The 17,100-nt window shown below is 39.4% G+C and overlaps 1 protein-coding gene across 1 annotated transcript in view; it reads left to right on the forward strand.

Moving 5' to 3' along the window:
• Positions 1 to 13,385, forward strand: part of LOC124805575 (myrosinase 1-like) — a 58,766-nt gene extending 45,381 nt beyond the window's left edge. The window contains exons 4-6 of the mRNA XM_047266142.1: positions 8,466 to 8,600; positions 8,689 to 8,795; positions 13,259 to 13,385. Of these exons, the coding sequence (XP_047122098.1) occupies positions 8,466 to 8,600; positions 8,689 to 8,795; positions 13,259 to 13,385 (369 nt within the window). The remainder of the gene's footprint in view (positions 1 to 8,465; positions 8,601 to 8,688; positions 8,796 to 13,258) is intronic.
• The last annotated feature ends 3,715 nt before the right edge of the window (positions 13,386 to 17,100 follow it).

Below are 17,100 nucleotides of genomic sequence, written 5' to 3' on the forward strand. Positions count from 1 at the left end.
GACTGTTCAAGCTGGTGAAGAGTCTTTGATGGTGTGGCGCGTGTGCCATTGGAATGACATGGGACCCGTGATACGTCTAGATACGACTCTGGCCGGTGACACGTAAGTAAGAATCCTGTCTGATTACCTGCATCCATTCATGTCCATTGTGCATTCCGAATGATTTGGGCAATTCCAGGAGGCCAATGCGACACCACACGTTCAGAGTTGCTACAGAGTGGCTCCAGGAACACTCATCTGAGATTAAACACTTACTCTGGCCACTAAACTCACCAGACAAACATTATTGAGTAAATCTGGGATGCCTTGCAACGTGCTGTTCGGAAGAGACCTCGACCCGCTCGTACTCTCATGGATTCATGGACAGACGTGCAGGATTCATGGTGTCAGTTCCCTCCATCACTACTTCAGGCATTAGTCGAGTCCATACCACGTCGTGTTGCGGCACTTCTGCGTGCTCGCTGGGGCACTCCACGACATTATGTATGTCTACCAGTTTCTTTGGCCCTTCAGTATAGAAAGACATGGGTTACAAACTGGAACGGAACATTTCTTAATCCCTGAAGCTAATAATCGTGATGAAACATTGTAGTTTCGTTCTCATTAATCAAAAAATCTATATTACCCGTTAAAACTATTCTCAATTTCGATAGTAGATGATCATAACTGTTTTTCATCTACAATGTCTTCCCAAATAGTATATAATATATAGTGCATATTATGCGACATAGAATCAGAATCAGATTTAATTTATTTTTTCCTACAGTTTTACTATTTTGCGAATCTCTCTATTAATTTAAGCCTGCAGTTATTTATAATTTTTTTGAAAAGTTTATAGTAATAATAATTATTATTATTATTACCTCCAAGATAACTAACAAGCCTAATTAGTTTTGTGCACTTCAGCATTGTACTGTAAGTGCATTTCACAAGCTGATAAACTTAACAATAAAGTCATCCTTGAATTTAATGATTAAATATATATTTATACGTTGTCTTATTTGATTTCCTGCCTCTTTTTCCACAGTCGCAGCTATACAAATTGTGTAACCCAACACTGTCTTTTGCGATTGTAATCAACGTCTTACAAGGGGAGGCCGCGAATTGTGAAATTCAGATTCGATCCATACTGCGCATAATAAAAGCTCATGGCCAGAGGTGTAATGTGGCAAAGCACCAAGATGCACTTCTCAGCCGTTGTCGAGAAAATCGACAGTTAAAAGAAACCGTTGCGGTGAAATACTCTCTACGATTATTAATTTTCTACAGCGTCGTGGCGCAGCGGTAAGCACTCGGGTTCGTAATCCGAAGGTCGCCGGATCGAATCTCGCGCCATGGAACGTTTTTTTTTTAGTATTTGTTTTTTGTAATTCAAATGTATATATAAATATATATACACACACACACACACACACACACACACACATGTATATATATATATATATATATATATATATATATATATATATATATATATATATATATATATATATGTATATATATATATATAATTTCCGGCAAGCAGTTGCAACAATTATGCGTATAATAAGTTGTTGAAAGTCGTTAGTCGTGGAAAAACTGGCGACTTCGAACTTCATTACGTTTTCCGCAAACAAAGTTGTATTTCACAAATGTTATTAATCGTCTTCATAATGTTTACCACGTATAGTTAACGGAAGACGTAGAAACGAATACGTATAGTGTAAGTCAAACGTTCAAATTAGAATAGAATTTTTAATCGAGTGAAACCGTGACATCAACTCCAGAGACGATTGTATAAAAATCCAATCCATCGTCCACCACCAATTGTCTTCTCCGATTTTTGCCGATATTATACGATACGCGTGGTATCCATCGAACCTGACGAACGATAGAACAATTTTTCAGAATGTCAATCAGATGTGTTTCCCAACAGATAATTTAAGAAACAATTGTTCTTGTAGAAACGCATCGTTTATCAGATGTGCTCGATATCGTGCTGTTTTCTGCTTTCCACGTTTCTATGATAACTATCACTCTGGTTGGTGCGATACTCCAGCTACTTCTTGTCACTAATTGTTAATTATGTGCGAGTGTATACCGAACTTTTCAATAAATTGTATCTACTTGAATATTATTTGTGATATTGTGTTTTATTTCAAGTATTATTTTTCCACGACAAACGACTTTCAGCAACTTGCAACTGATATATATATATATATATATATATATATATATATATATATATATATATATATATATATATATATATATATTACAAAAAAAGCAATAAAAAAGTGCCATAGCGTGGGATTCCATCCGTCGACCTTCGGATTGCGAACCCGAGCGCTTACCGCTGCGCCACGACGCTCTAGGAAGTTATCAATCGTAGAGAGTATTTCACCGCAACGGTTTCTTTTAACTGTCGATTTTCTTGACAACGGCTGAGAAGTGCATCTTGGTGCTTTGCCACATTACACCTCTGGCCATGAGTTTTTATTATGCGCAATATGAATCGAATCTGAATTTCAGAATTGGCGGCCTCCCCTTGTTAGTTAGAATGTTATTACAGTCACAAAAGATGGTATGAACATGTATAGCTTGCAAATATAATTTACTGACCACTGACTCATACTCAGAGATGAATAACGCTGAGCCCCAATCTAACTTCATGATATTCCCAGAAGAAGCAATAATCTATACCAATTTCAGAATTAACGAATACACAATGAAAAATTAAGACTGACACACATATAACATAAACTGTTAATACAGAACTAAAAATTCAAAGGAAGGAGCAGAAATGGTGTTAATGAATAGTTCAGCAGTCTCTAAACGTTTTAGCTTTGCAGACCACTTACTTAATAAAAAAAATCTTAGCAGCCCAGTAACTAAATATATAAGTATAGAGATATATAACCTACAGATACAGATAAGGTGTGGTCAAACAATACCGTGACCTGACTGACGCTACAACCATTTGATGTAATTTGGCCGAAAGCGTGATCCGTTGATACTATCAGCGTGAACCTGGAACACGTTCTGAGTCGTCAATCGGCGTCTAGAGACGGCAGAGTGTGGTACGTTTACGGTGTCCGTTGCGCATCATGGATTTTGAACAACACGTGAACATTAATTGCAAAAATGTGCCAAAGGTACTCACGAAATGTTTCAGTTGGCGTACGAAGATAATACTCTAACGCTGAAGATTGTTAGCAAGTGATATGAGCGAGTTAAAAGAGGAAAAGAGTCGAGCGAGCAACGTTAAGGAAGTCCATTAACCACAACAACAGAAGACAATGTGCATAAAGTTGCAAAAATTGTCCATTCCAACAGGCGAATAACGATTCTAGCGCTTACTGAAAATTATAGCAATTCATACAGGTCCGTGAAAAGCATTCTAACATGTCAAGTAAGTGAGTGCAAATAATGTTCCTATACTTTTGAATGATGATCACAAGGGAAGTCGTGTGTCCGTCTGCACGGAATTGAAGGTCCGTCTTCATTCAGATCCGGTCTTCATGTCAAAACTGTTACTGGATATTAAATTTGGGTCCTTGAGTATGACCTTGAGACAAAAATTTAGAGTTACCAATGGAAAAATAGTATATCTTCTCATTCTAAAAAGGTACGGCCGTTACAATCTAATCTCAAAGGTATACTCATTTTTTTCCTATGTTGAGGGCATAGTTGTATGAGCGTTCGCTCCACGGGGGACAACTGTAAACGCGTAGTGCAAAGTCTGGGAAACGATATACGAAGGAAAAGACCAGAAACATTGTCTAATAGCTTCCTTCTTCATCTGGACAGTGTGCCATGCCACATCTCGCTTTTGATTCCCGACTTTTTGGCCAGAAAACGTGTTTCTGTTGGTCCACATCCGCCTTACTCACCACATTTAGCACCATGCGACTTCTGGCTCTTCCAAAAAATAAAACCGTGCTTAAAAGAAAACGTTTTGAGACCGACTCAGACATTGAGAGGGTGACGACAGAGTAGCTGAACGCCCTTCTAAAATAAATCTTCAAGAAATACTTACATATTCAATATTGATCCAACAGTACTTTAAAAAAAAGATTTAATAAAATTCCATATAAAATTATTAATTTTGTTAATAATAAAATTATTCATTGTGAATTTAGGTTACTCCTCTTATGTGAATCATATTCACTGTGTCAATAGGCATAATTATTAAATGATACTGTACATCCCCCAAAAGCATTGAAAAATATTTTTCTTTTATAAAGGCAAGGATTTTATTGTCTTCACTTAACTGTCACTACAGTATATAAACTCAAAGTCGAGTGGTCGATGTTAAAACAAAAATGGGATTTCTTACATTGTTTGTTCCAATCAGTATCTAGATTACTACCGTTAATTTTAGCCTCAAATCACCTTCCACATTTAGTCGATTTCTGTAGCGATTTTTTTCAAAAAAATTAAGCTGAAAAGAATCGTTCGTGTAAACAGGTTGGTGAAAAGCCAGTCATAATCTCAGCACAATTTTGGCAATTGCTGCATACTATTGCCAAGCACTTATCCAGAACTAGAGCAATGGTGTTGTTTCAGAAATGGATTTTACACACTTGTCACGTCTTATTTTAATTAACGAGTCTTCTTACTTGATGATATTTCCAATTATTTGTTGGTACCATTCTTCAAAGAGATTTCTGATGCATCGTATTCCACCCTCGGTTTTAGGGAAGTAGTTCCGAAAATAAACATTAAAAGGCTTAAATACTGCTCTAGTAAGTATAGTTAAGGGGTTCACACTCATACGCATGAACAAGAATATATGTAATTATGCTATAAGACAAATAACTAAAGTACATTAGTATTAGTTATACAAAATGTAGTATTTGGGAAATTATCTGTTTTCAATGAAATTTCTGTTGAAGGGAAATTAATGTATACAGTTAGACCTATTAAAAATATTTGCATAATATGCATGAAAACACATCATGAGGCTGGATGTCAGAGATTTTAGCTGATCTCTTATGATTGTAGCTGTCGTTTTATTGATTTTCATTTCGTTGTTTCCCAGAAATAAGACTGGAAAAACGTCCAAGGAATCTTGTTCCACTTTTTAAGCACATCGCTAAAGTTTCATTATAATTACTTCTAGTTTGTGTTGCACAAAAAACTTATAAAAGTCGTTGCCCTCCAGAGCGTCGAGGACACCGACAGATATGCAAACCGCCTAAACTAGTTTGCATCGATCACGAACGCTAAGAAGGAACTTGCATGTTTTCCATCACAATCTCCACCAATAAATAAAATCCTGACAACACTTCACGTCTCGGCAGCCACTGAAATTGGTTAAATAAAGTTGAAGATTTCTATAGCATCGCCAAGATCTTTACGAGACATTCGTCCAAACCTTTATCTACAACAGCCTCTCGATGCTAACTTTGTCGACTATGCTAGTTTGAATGCGACGTAACACGCGCCCATCTGTTGTCAAACGTACATTCTTTCTAATCTACTTCATTTTCTTTCACAGATTTGTCAACCGATTAGAAAAGCTATTCACCAGCTTATTCTGTCGGAAAAGATTTCCGAAACAGCTGTTGTGCTTCAGCATTGCCATTCGACTCATGTCGACCAAAACTTAAGAAATTAGCCTGACCAGGAAAGCCTGCACTTTCTTCAAGAAGCAGCGAAAAATATTCGCTTTCTTTCAAGGCAGTAGAGATGGCTTCTTTCGTATATTGAGACATATCATCAGTTCTTTTCACAGTGGTATCTGATAAAGGCATTTCATTTATTTCTTTGGGTACATTCTTCATCAAACAAAGCATACTTATACCTTTTCCTGCAGTAATACTAAGTTCTTCTCGCACTGTGTGAGCTGACCCCTTATTTGCAATTAACAGAGGTAGGTAATAAAAAGTTCTGGTACTTAATACGCTCCACTTTCAAGACTTTTAAACGGTGGATTTAGTGATAGAAGAATTTCTTTTGATGGCTTGAAAGAGATCGAGAGGTTTTCTTACGGATTCAGGATGTTTAGTTGATAGATGCGTTACAAGTTTCGATAATATGATACGTACGTTTTGTAGCGTTTCAAAACGAATCGCACACTAAGAAGGCTGTATCTCAGTACCAGAATCCACAATCCAGAGTTTTGAAAATTGGAGCTATATTTACGAAAGTATGTTTCAGTCTTCTTTGGTGTTCCGCTGCTACTTTAACTGGACACTGACAATTTCACTACTCACAGAATCTTATGTGGCAGTTCTTTCATCAATTCCCTGCTTCTTTCCGACCGAAATTAAGCATCTGTATTGACGTGCGGTAGTAGTAACTAATAGCAGACACAACCCTACGATACAACACGCAGTCACTGATAAAAGGGGGATTTACACATGTAAGTGACTCAGCAGTGCCGTGGTTAGAGCTTGATGCCACCGACGTGGTTGGAAGTAGGAAGTAGGAATTTAAATGGCACTGTCCACCTACACACTCCATGGCTTGGCGTGACCGAGCTTTCGCAGTCGCCGCAGTATTTTGGGTTCCACATTAACATATCCATTCTTCAGTGAGTTTCTTTACACTGTCACAAAAATTCTGAGTCATCGTTACATGCATTTTGACACATTGGCCAACTATTAACTTAAATTTTAATTGTACAAGTGAGCCTCAGTTGTTGGAGATTTTTTTCTGCCTCCATTGTTAGTGATTACCCGCCAGAGATAGGTAGTTTTGAGAAAATAAGCAGACAATATAATATTAAGAAATCAAGACATCCTCAGTCGTTGCAGTCATCAAAACATTTCCCATTATATTTCAGAAGTTTCCAAAGCTCATTAAATCCGCGTCCTCAAACTAAACATATCGGCGTTTTTGCTTTCTCTGTGCAGATTTGTATAAAAGTCTCCAAACAAAATACACCAGCGTTAGTGCTCCATGTGTACAGTCTTGTATAAAAGCGTCAAAGAAAGCGAACGGTACAGAGAAGCGTCTGATGTCTGCTGTAACAGCGCATAAGCAACATACACATTCACCTTCCGAAAATTACAGGCAATATCGGGTAACACCCTTCTCTTTAAACACCGCCTTTATTTTGCGACGACTTAGCTATAAAATGGCAGTGCCTATACCAAAATCAGTTCTGCAAACCACAGATGATGCAATGGCTAAGGCCTTGAACTCACATTCAAGAGATCTTGGTTCAGTTCCTGGGTCAGGCATCCAGTCATCGGATATGTGCGGTCATCCATGCAAGCTCTGGAATGTTTCTTTCATACGGTCTTGGCCGCTTCCTTCCCCTCCAGTAGTAATAAATCTGATCAAAGCTCCATCTCCAATTAACTTGAAATTAGGACTTAAAACTTCAATCTTCATTCGTCTGTCTTCTTTTTTTCGGAAAGCGATCGAATTGAGAAGTCTCTGAAATTCCATTTCTGTGAATAGCTCCCAGCTAATAATCTGTTCAAATACATTTAAATAATATATGTGTAATACAATGTAACGCTGGCCAATATAAAGAACTGTTTATAAATCAGTATAATGTTTAAAAAACGATTAACTGAGGAATTAGTTGAAGTTATTCGCTACATCGAAGCACTTGTGTAGCTACGTTTTAAAAAAGAGAATATACTTTACTTGTTATTAATATCTTCAGCGTCTGCAGTGTAATATTAATTATCTTTGCTAAATGGCTCGTAAATGTCTCTAAAATCTGAAAGAAAATGTGTTATATACTAAATTACGAACCTGAAAATAAACATTATACTTAAAATATTTGTCACTACACATGAAATACACCGCACGAAGAGCTTATTTGTACACAGCAAAATGTAATTTAATGCCAACTTTATTTTACAGCTTATACCAAAGGACTGTTAACAATTATGTCTACATTCTGTACACATCTAATACGTAATATTATTCGTCATGTGATCCATCACAGGAAGGTACAGAATGGCAGTGGAAATAAGTGATACATAAACAACAAGTTATTTGGAACGACCGATAGTAGTGTTGAATTGACAGTCAGAGAAACCCATTCAAGTTCTGGGGTTACCAACGCACGCCTGCGTAGTAGCACTCACATGAGAGGTAACCGCTTCGAATACTGGTTGAAGAAGCAGTTACTATGAGGAAGAGAGGTGGTGGCGTAAAGTTCCTATCAGTGGAAATTGTACCATGGTGGTGGCTCTTCTCCCAAATTTATCTTAGTATAGAACTAACGCTGACTTTTTGTTCTGAGAAATTTCCCTGCGCACATATATTAGTGTTCACTACAGACATGGAATTAATATACTGTGTTACTAACTTTAAGAAACTGCAAAAAACTACTTTTATTTTAAATTATGAACAGATTAATGTGTTTTTCTATTAGAATGAGTATTAGAACAAAATGATGTGAACAACAAGGTAAGCACATTGTAACTAATGTGTAAACAAAACCCCTGAGCATCCATATTGAGCAGACAGGTGCAAATAAGAATAAGTTATATAACATGTATCTTATTTTTCAGTCTCATGCTTGGGGACTTCGGAAACAACTTAACTGGGTTGCCACTCAATATCCAGGATATCCGATCATTATAACAGAGAACGGTCACTTGAATCTCGGAGGACGCAACGACACTGACCGCATCGAGTACTATACTGTAAGTAGTAATTTCCACACAAGTATAGTAACCTTTTTTATCTTCCGGGACTCATTTCACTACCAGCAATGTTCTGTGTTACTTGTAGGAATACCTCGGAGCCGTCTTAGAGGCGATATACACTGATGGTGTTTCTGTTATCGGCTATACGGCGTGGAGTCTCATGGACACCCTGGAATGGAACAGGGCTTTCATGTGAGTAATAGTGGTATTTTTACGTGCCAAATGAAATAATACCAATAAAACATTATAATACGTACTAATCAATAAAGCACTGCGCTATTCTGTACGCTTAGTACAGAGCAGAGCCGAAATGATTATTCTACCATATTGTCTGAAAGGCTTCACTTAGATTGCAGAAGATGAAAAAAAATTAATAACGCAGAGAGGAGAGAAAAAGGAGAGGTGTGATACCTACTCTACAACACTGTGATAAAGTGCCATGTGCTGGTACATTCACTTTTACGTCTCTACAAAGCGAATCGAGTAGCTCTATTATTATAAATAAAATAGTTTGGGTGTTAAGAAGAGTTAAAACACCTAAAAAATCCTACGTTACGACAAGCTATACAGCTATCCTCCTCCGATGACCACTTTATTAGCTCCGAAGAGGATCACTGCAAACAAGTCCGAAACGTTGCTGGTATAATTGTTTTAATTTGGACAATGTGGAGATATATCTGAAAGGCGTTCATTCAACCATACATCGGTCTCGGTAGCATATTTCTCTAGCAGCGTTTGTGGAAATAAAGTAGATAACTGAGATTCACATATTACACCTAACTGCTCAGACACTTTATTAGCACTTTTTTCCAAACGAGTAGCGATTCCGCTACGTTAATGGAGGTACGTAGAGCAAGATGTTTACACACACACAACACTGAATTCCCTTAACTTACGGGTCTGTAGTTTTCGGGCGTGGAGTTGACTGACGGTAGCGTTCCAGATGTATTCCACTGGATTCCCGTGAGGCGAATTTGTTGTCCAGGACCTTAAGATCACTTCACTGTCACTCTTCTAAAACGACTACAGCACGATTCTGTCCTTGCGGCACAGACAGTTATCTTGTGGGAATATGCATCGCCGTCAGGGAAGATATCAGACATCAGAAGATACACATCGTCCTCAAATATGTTTAGATAGTCCACAGCCGTCACAGTGCTTTCGGTTGCTACCACAGGTTCCGTGGCGCCCAACATGAAAGCCCCCCCCCCCCCCCCATTGCATATAGTACCGCACACACTGGCTGGCGTACGGAGCGTGGTGGATGTTTTGAGTAGCCGTTCCCCGGTGTGACGGTGTACTCGGCAATGACCGTCTACACGGTGTAACAAGAAGAGACATCCATCTGACCAGACAACACGTTCATACTGAACTAGGGTCCAGTATCGATGATTCTGTACCCAATGAAATCGTAAATAACGATGAATTGTTCAACATGGAACTATAATGAGGTCATTTGCAGAGACTGTTGTTCGACAGAGTGCGCTGTAGAGTGTGCTTAAAAACACTTCTGCTTGCACAAGCACTGTAATCCATTACAGACTGCCATGTTTCATGACTTACGGAGCAGAATATTCTCTACGCTCTAGAGACTTGGCCGTCCAACACCTTGTCGCCACCTCGTGGTTTCACTCTCATTCAGCCACTTTCTACAGATGATCACGGCAGTAGCACGCGAACAGGCGGCCAGCTGCTCGTTCTCAGCGGCCCCGGACCACAACAATACGCCCCTTGTCGAAGGAGATTATGTCAATGAATGTCCTCATTTGTAACACGAGTCGTTGCTAGAACCATTCCCCATTTCTTTCTCGGTTTTATGCTGGTAGTGGGCAGTGGTCACAATGTCTTCAGTGGGCAATCAGATCTTGGCCATCTTTTCTTTTTTTATTTTCTTGACCCTCACCTCCGGCAGTTACTTAATTGACTACTGTTCTTTTGCCGCGTATAAGTGTTCCTTGTTTGGGTTACCTTTTTCCACAGGCCTGCTACCGAACGAAATGGCACAGTTACTACAACACTTTATTCGCATTCTTGAGAGAGGCAGTTCCAATCTCCGTCGAACCACCCACAATTAGGTTTCCGGTCGCCCCCTAAGCTGTTTAAGACGAGTACCAGCATGGTTTCTTTTAGAGGAACATGGTGTTTCCTTCAGAAACTTCCACAATCGGAGCTTTTTCTCGGTCATCAACGGAAGTTAAATGCTTATCTTCCTTTTTTTTCCTTTCATATATGTACAATTTATCTTCAACCCACACGCAGACTACTGAATGCGGGACATTATATATCCACTGAATAACATTACTTCTTCATTTCTAATACTGCTGCCGTTTAGGTATCACTTCCTCCAAACCCGTGCGATTTTGGACTCTTTTCCTGCATTCTGCATCTACATTTCACTACGACAGATTACTTTTGATGGAAATAGTTTCTATCAGTGGAGTCAGGATGCTCCATGTCTTCATTAAGCCATCTGTAGTACATGATCTGTCTTCGCTGATCCATGAACAGCATTCATGTCATCTACCGTCTTTTCATAAGTTATAATCTCCTAATTCTGCGAGCTAATGGTGTTGTCTCTACCACTCTTACTATTCACCAACAAACAACCGGGCTCAGGAACTGAATTTTCTGTTCCCTTGAGGTTCGAACTTCCTTTTTCACTTTCTTATATGCTCGTTCGACACAGGAAAGTGCAGCTTAACGCAGGGGAAGCATTACACATATGGGATTTGACTTGTAACATTTAAAATTAGAAAACAATGGCGTGCGTGAGCAGAGCAGTGCTTCCACACAAGCGTTGGACCAAATCATGTTAATACTCTCATCACATGCTACAACACTACCTTTCACCTCACAAAAACATTCATAGTTATCGATACATGTCAACCCAGATCTGCGCTGTACGAAATAACATTGTTTTCGCATAACTCAATGTACCATTTCCTTGAGACATGTTGGAGGAATAGAAACGTCTCTTAATTGTTTGTTGCACTTAAGCTAAGAGGTTATTACCGCGACTGTCGTCGTTTTATTAGACTCAATAATCTACGTCAGTACCTCGCTTCTGGGTCAATGAGTTTAGTTTTCTTCATTTGCTGAAGCAGCCCACTAAACTCCAGGTACAATATTTCTAGATACACCTGCCTCATTAGTAGGTATGACGGTGTGTACAGCAGCTAAGTGATAACGCGGTTTTACATCCATCAGAGGCTGTAACATCCAGCGGAGTGTTATAGTGACGCATCGCTACCTGAATTGGGAGTGTCAGACGTGCAAAATATTAGAGAGACGTTATATTTCAAGGGTAAAGGACTTCAGAATGACACATGTAACAAACACAATCCAGGAGAGTCGTCTTTTTATCAGAGTATTCACTATTTGTCATTTGCATGCAGCGTCCTACAGTTAACTATTCGTTTAAAATATACCGTAATCGGGTACACCCGTATCATGGGATATTTCACGATGTTAACCGCCAGTCTTGCAGTACCATAATACACACACTTTTTTATTTGTTGTCACTGTTTCGGACGTCCTCCTTCCACACAGTATTCAAGAAGTGTACGACCGTGATTGAACGTAGATAATGAATTCGTTGTTGTTCAAATGATATATTATATTCATTACAAATATTTGATATTTTTTAATATTCTTATGTTGGTGGTAAAGATTAATACCGATTATGGTGGAACATTATTCCAGTTCATCCATATGAACGCAATACTGCTACTCTGGAACGTTGTGTAAAGGATACTACACCGCAGATCAAGTTGACATTGACTTATGTTATTGCGGAAAGTGTGTCTTCTTAACACTAACTGAATTTCATTGAAATCAGAATTCCTTTATATAAATGCCGCCTCTGATTTCTTTTTGTTGTGAGCGCGTATACGATGTTGGTTTCCTCACGAACTGTTTCCCTTTCCTTTCCTTTGTTTCATTTCGTGTTGATTGTGAAGGAAAAGTGCATCTTGTTACCTGCGGATTTATAGATGGTAGTGCAGCTGAACACGGATATAACCGCTTTAATCTGCGCTGGTAAAGAATTTCATCCAGCAACTCATTTCCTTATGAGTTACAGTCTCGCATTATTAAAAGCTTACCACATCATGGGAAGGGGCGTCTAGGCTGTTCGACTAACGCAATAACCCTGCCGCATTATATGTTTGCGGTAACATCAGTAGTTAGAAATAATTGTTTAAGCTTAACCTACAATTCACGCAACTCAGCCATCAAAGCGATCAGTTTCAGAAATATTTCCTGATGTACCTTGCGTGGTAACGTGGGATTTAGTATGAAAATATATATATTACTGCAGATGTCTTCAACAAGCTACCAGTATTGATTGGTAAGGTGAGACATTTGAAACCCAAAACAAAACTAAAATTAATTCGGAGTACTCATTATTAGTCAGTCCTACTTAGTGTGTGATTGTGTGGAATACCAAAACGCAAACCTGAGTGTGACACTGAACGGAACAAGATTCGTAGTCAATGTCTTATTCAGTACAACATAGATAGCTATAGCAGCTGATAATTTGAGGGTAATTTTAGTCACTGTCTCATCCACCATAAGTGATTGTCCCATACTTTGACATATGCATCGCCACATCGTGACATTTGTGTGAATGATCACTTTCATATTTCTCTATGCAGGGTTACGTTCGGGCTGTACGAAGTGGATACTAGCAGTCCAAACAGGACAAGGACACCCAAGGAATCGGTTGGATTCATGGCAGAAGTCTTCCGCACCAAGCAGCTGCCCAACCAGTACAAACAGTAGGAGGATCCGCACTCACCACACGAGGCATAAATTAGTGTGTCAACGCAGTGTTTTATTAAACCAGTTAAAAAACACAGTACAGTTAAATGATGAAACAGATGTATTTTCAGCAACTATTGAATGTAATTATGTCACTATACTTCCTATGCAAACAAATTTCCCAAAATAAACTTTGTACTTTGATCTCTTGCTTCTATTTATTTTAGAAATACAGGAGTGAGTAGAAAGAGCATGCGAAAGCTGCATTATAATAGTCTCACAGCCTCACTTTCAGAACGATGTAAGGTAACTTGGAGTCAACATCATTGTTTTCGGAAGACTGGTCACGTAAAGAATATCGAACACACATATTCTAGTCTGCAGCAAGGTTTACACAAAAGTCGAAATGTATACAAAAATGCCGGCCATTTTTCCTTTAAAGACTAGATTAAGTGGAAAAATGACACAAACTGGATGATTGGCTGTCGCCCCTGCTGTTCAACCTAGTACTCGATAAGACCCCCCGAAGTCGGGAGACAGATAAACATGGAATAAATACGGGAACGAAAGGTAAATGAATCAAAGCAAAGTGTCTTGCTCTTGCTGAGGACCTAACAACAATTACCCGTACTCTTGCTCACAGAAAGTTGCGTACCTAAAGACTGGAAAATTTCTCAGGTCACACCAATACCCAAAAAGGGAAATTGGAGTAATCCGCTGAAATTACACGACCATATCACTAACGTCCATTTTCCGTAGGGCTTTGTAACATATACCGTGTTTGAACATTATGAATTACCTCGAAGAAAACAATTTATTGTCACATAGTCACCACGGATTCAGAAAACATCGTTCTTGTGAAACACAACTAGCTCTTTACACTTATGACGTAATGAGCGCTGTCAACAGGGGATGTCAATTTAATTCATATTTTTAGATATCCAGAAGGCTGTCGATACAGTTCCTCACAAGCGCCTTATAACCAAACTGCGTGCCTGTGGAATATCGCCTCAGTTCTGCGACTGGGTTCGTGATTTCCTATCAGAAAGTTCACAGATCGTAGTAACAGACGGAAAGTCATATAGCAAAACAGAAGTAATATACGTCATTTCCCTAGGAAGTGTTATAGGCCCTCTTTTGTTCCCGATCTGTTTTAACGACATAGCCCTATTAGATTGTTTCCAGATGATGCAGTAATTTACCGTATTGTAAAGTCATCAGATGACCAAAAAGAATTTCAAAATGATTTAGATAAGATATCTTTATGATGCCAAAAATTTCAGTTGACCCTGAATAAAGAAAAGTGTGAAGTTATTTACATGAGTACTAAAAGAAATCCACTAAACTTCGATTAAGCGAGAAGTCACACAAATCTTAAGACTGTAAATTCAACTAAATACTTAGGAATTACAATTACAATTAACCTAAATTGGAACGATTGCATAGATAATATTGTGAGTAGATAAAACCAAAGACTGCAAATCATTGGCAGAACACGTAGAAGGTCCAACAGATCTACTAAAGCGATTGCTTACACCACTCCTGTCTGGAATATTGCTGTGGGGTATGGGATCCGCATAAGGTGGGACTGACGGATGACATCACAAAAGTTCAATGAAGGGCGCCTCGTTTTGTACTATCGCGAGATATGGGAGACAGTGCCACAGACATGATACGTGAATTGGAGTGGCAATCATTAAAATAAAAGGCGTGTTTCGTTGCGACGGGATCTTCTCGTGAAATTTCAGTCACCAGTTTTCTCCTCCAGTTGCGAAAACATTCTGTTGGCACCAACCTACCTAGCGAGAAATGATCATTACGATACAATAGAGAGCCGGCCGCGGTGGCTGTGCGGTTCTAGGCGCTGCAGTCCGGAACCGCGGGACTGCTACGGTCGCAGGTTCGAATCCTGCCTCGGGCATGGATGTGTGTGATTTCCTTAGGTTAGTTAGGTTTAAGTAGTTCTAAGTTCTAGGGGACTGCTGACCTAAGATGTTAAGTCCCATAGTGCTCAGAGCCATTTGAACCATTTGATACAATAGAGAAATCAGGGCTCGTTTCTCCCGCGCGCCGTTCGACAGTGGATCGGAAGACTGCTCGAAGGTGGTTCATTGAACTCTCTGCCACGCACTTTATTGTGAATAGCAGATTAATCACTTAGATGAAGGTGTAGATGCAGGTGTAGACGAAGCCAACCTCGTGGCCGAGAATCTGCATAAGACCACCATCAAGACTAAAATTTACATCCCTTACAAAAGTACACAACACAGAATCAATTGCCACCATGTTTGGCGATAGCACACAAGTTAAACGTTTGAACTACGTTGGTAAACTTACTTGAAACACTAACAACGAAAGAGTAGCTAACAAAACTGCGTCAAATCCACTAAATTACCTGAAATATGTGCAACAAGAAATCGCTGTCTATCAAAGCCAAACTCTGTCACTATTGCACAATCGTTCTTACAGGGGTACTCTACTACCCAAAGAAGAGGTCATCGGTAACCACCAACGTCAAAGATGTCGAGAAAATAGAACAACAAATACTGAAAAAATATTTGGACCCATATCGAAGATGGTATCCGGATGCGCAACAGCTCACAGGAAACCACTTGAGTGCGAGGTCACAAAAGGTCAATGATATTTACGGCATTCGACTCCTCACTTATTGTCTACCATGCAACAACTACTGGCTGCCAATGACGACAGGGGGCGGGAGTGGAGGTATCCAATGGTCAGCACAGCATGAGGCTATGGAGCATAGTTGAAATTAGTCGACGAGTAACACGCAACAGTATTAGCGGCGTTGATAGAAACCAGAGCAATGACAACGATAAACAATGCGAATATATCATTATATTTACAACAACATTTGCTGAAGTTGACATTTCGTCAGAAAGAAACCCAAGGAATTACGGAGAGGGAGGATGAAGTGGCAGATGATATTTTAGCGTTTCTGCATGATGAGCCAGTGGAATGTGTGTTGTCATATACGCTCAACCATGTGGACAACGTGCATGAGGAGTACAACGATGACGATGTGTGCTTATTAAGTGATATTGAAAGAAGTGTCTAGCCACAAATCCCTTGTCCAATGGAACGAAGTAAAGAGGAATCTTTGCCCAAGAAGCGGGTACTAAACATAATTACGTACGGGGAAGACCATCAAGAAAAAATACATATAAAGATTTCGAAGAAGTCTGCACAAATATGACAATTCACCGTGTAAGGAAAACAACGGAGCCGGCCGGAGTGGCCAAGCGGTTCTAGGCGCTACAGCCTGGAACCGCGCGACCGCTACGGTCGCAGGTTCGAATTCTGCCTCAGGCATGGATGTGCGTGATACCCCTAGGTTAGTTAGGTTTATGTAGTTCTAAGTTCTAGGGGATGATGACCTCAGAAGTTAAGTCCCACAGTGCTCAGAGCCGTTTGAACCATTTTTTGAAAACTACGGATATTCGAGGCTGGACAGGGCCCACAATTTACAGTAACTGATGTTTTGCGTTTCAAGGATGCTCGAAAGTATTTATAGGTCGTGCATTATTGTGATCTACTACATTCTTCACATCAAACTGCGCACGACATAGACTACAGTGATTACAAGGGAAGTGGTGGATGGTTGCCCAATTTCAAACAGTGCTACAGATTTGGAATCACGGAACCTCAAACAAAGCACCAACTTGACGATGCACAGCGAACTGCAGAATCTGCCCAAAAATGTCTAACAGAGATAAAC

The sequence above is a fragment of the Schistocerca piceifrons genome, chromosome 7 (genome assembly GCF_021461385.2).
Source record: "Schistocerca piceifrons isolate TAMUIC-IGC-003096 chromosome 7, iqSchPice1.1, whole genome shotgun sequence".
Classification (NCBI taxonomy): domain Eukaryota; kingdom Metazoa; phylum Arthropoda; class Insecta; order Orthoptera; family Acrididae; genus Schistocerca; species Schistocerca piceifrons.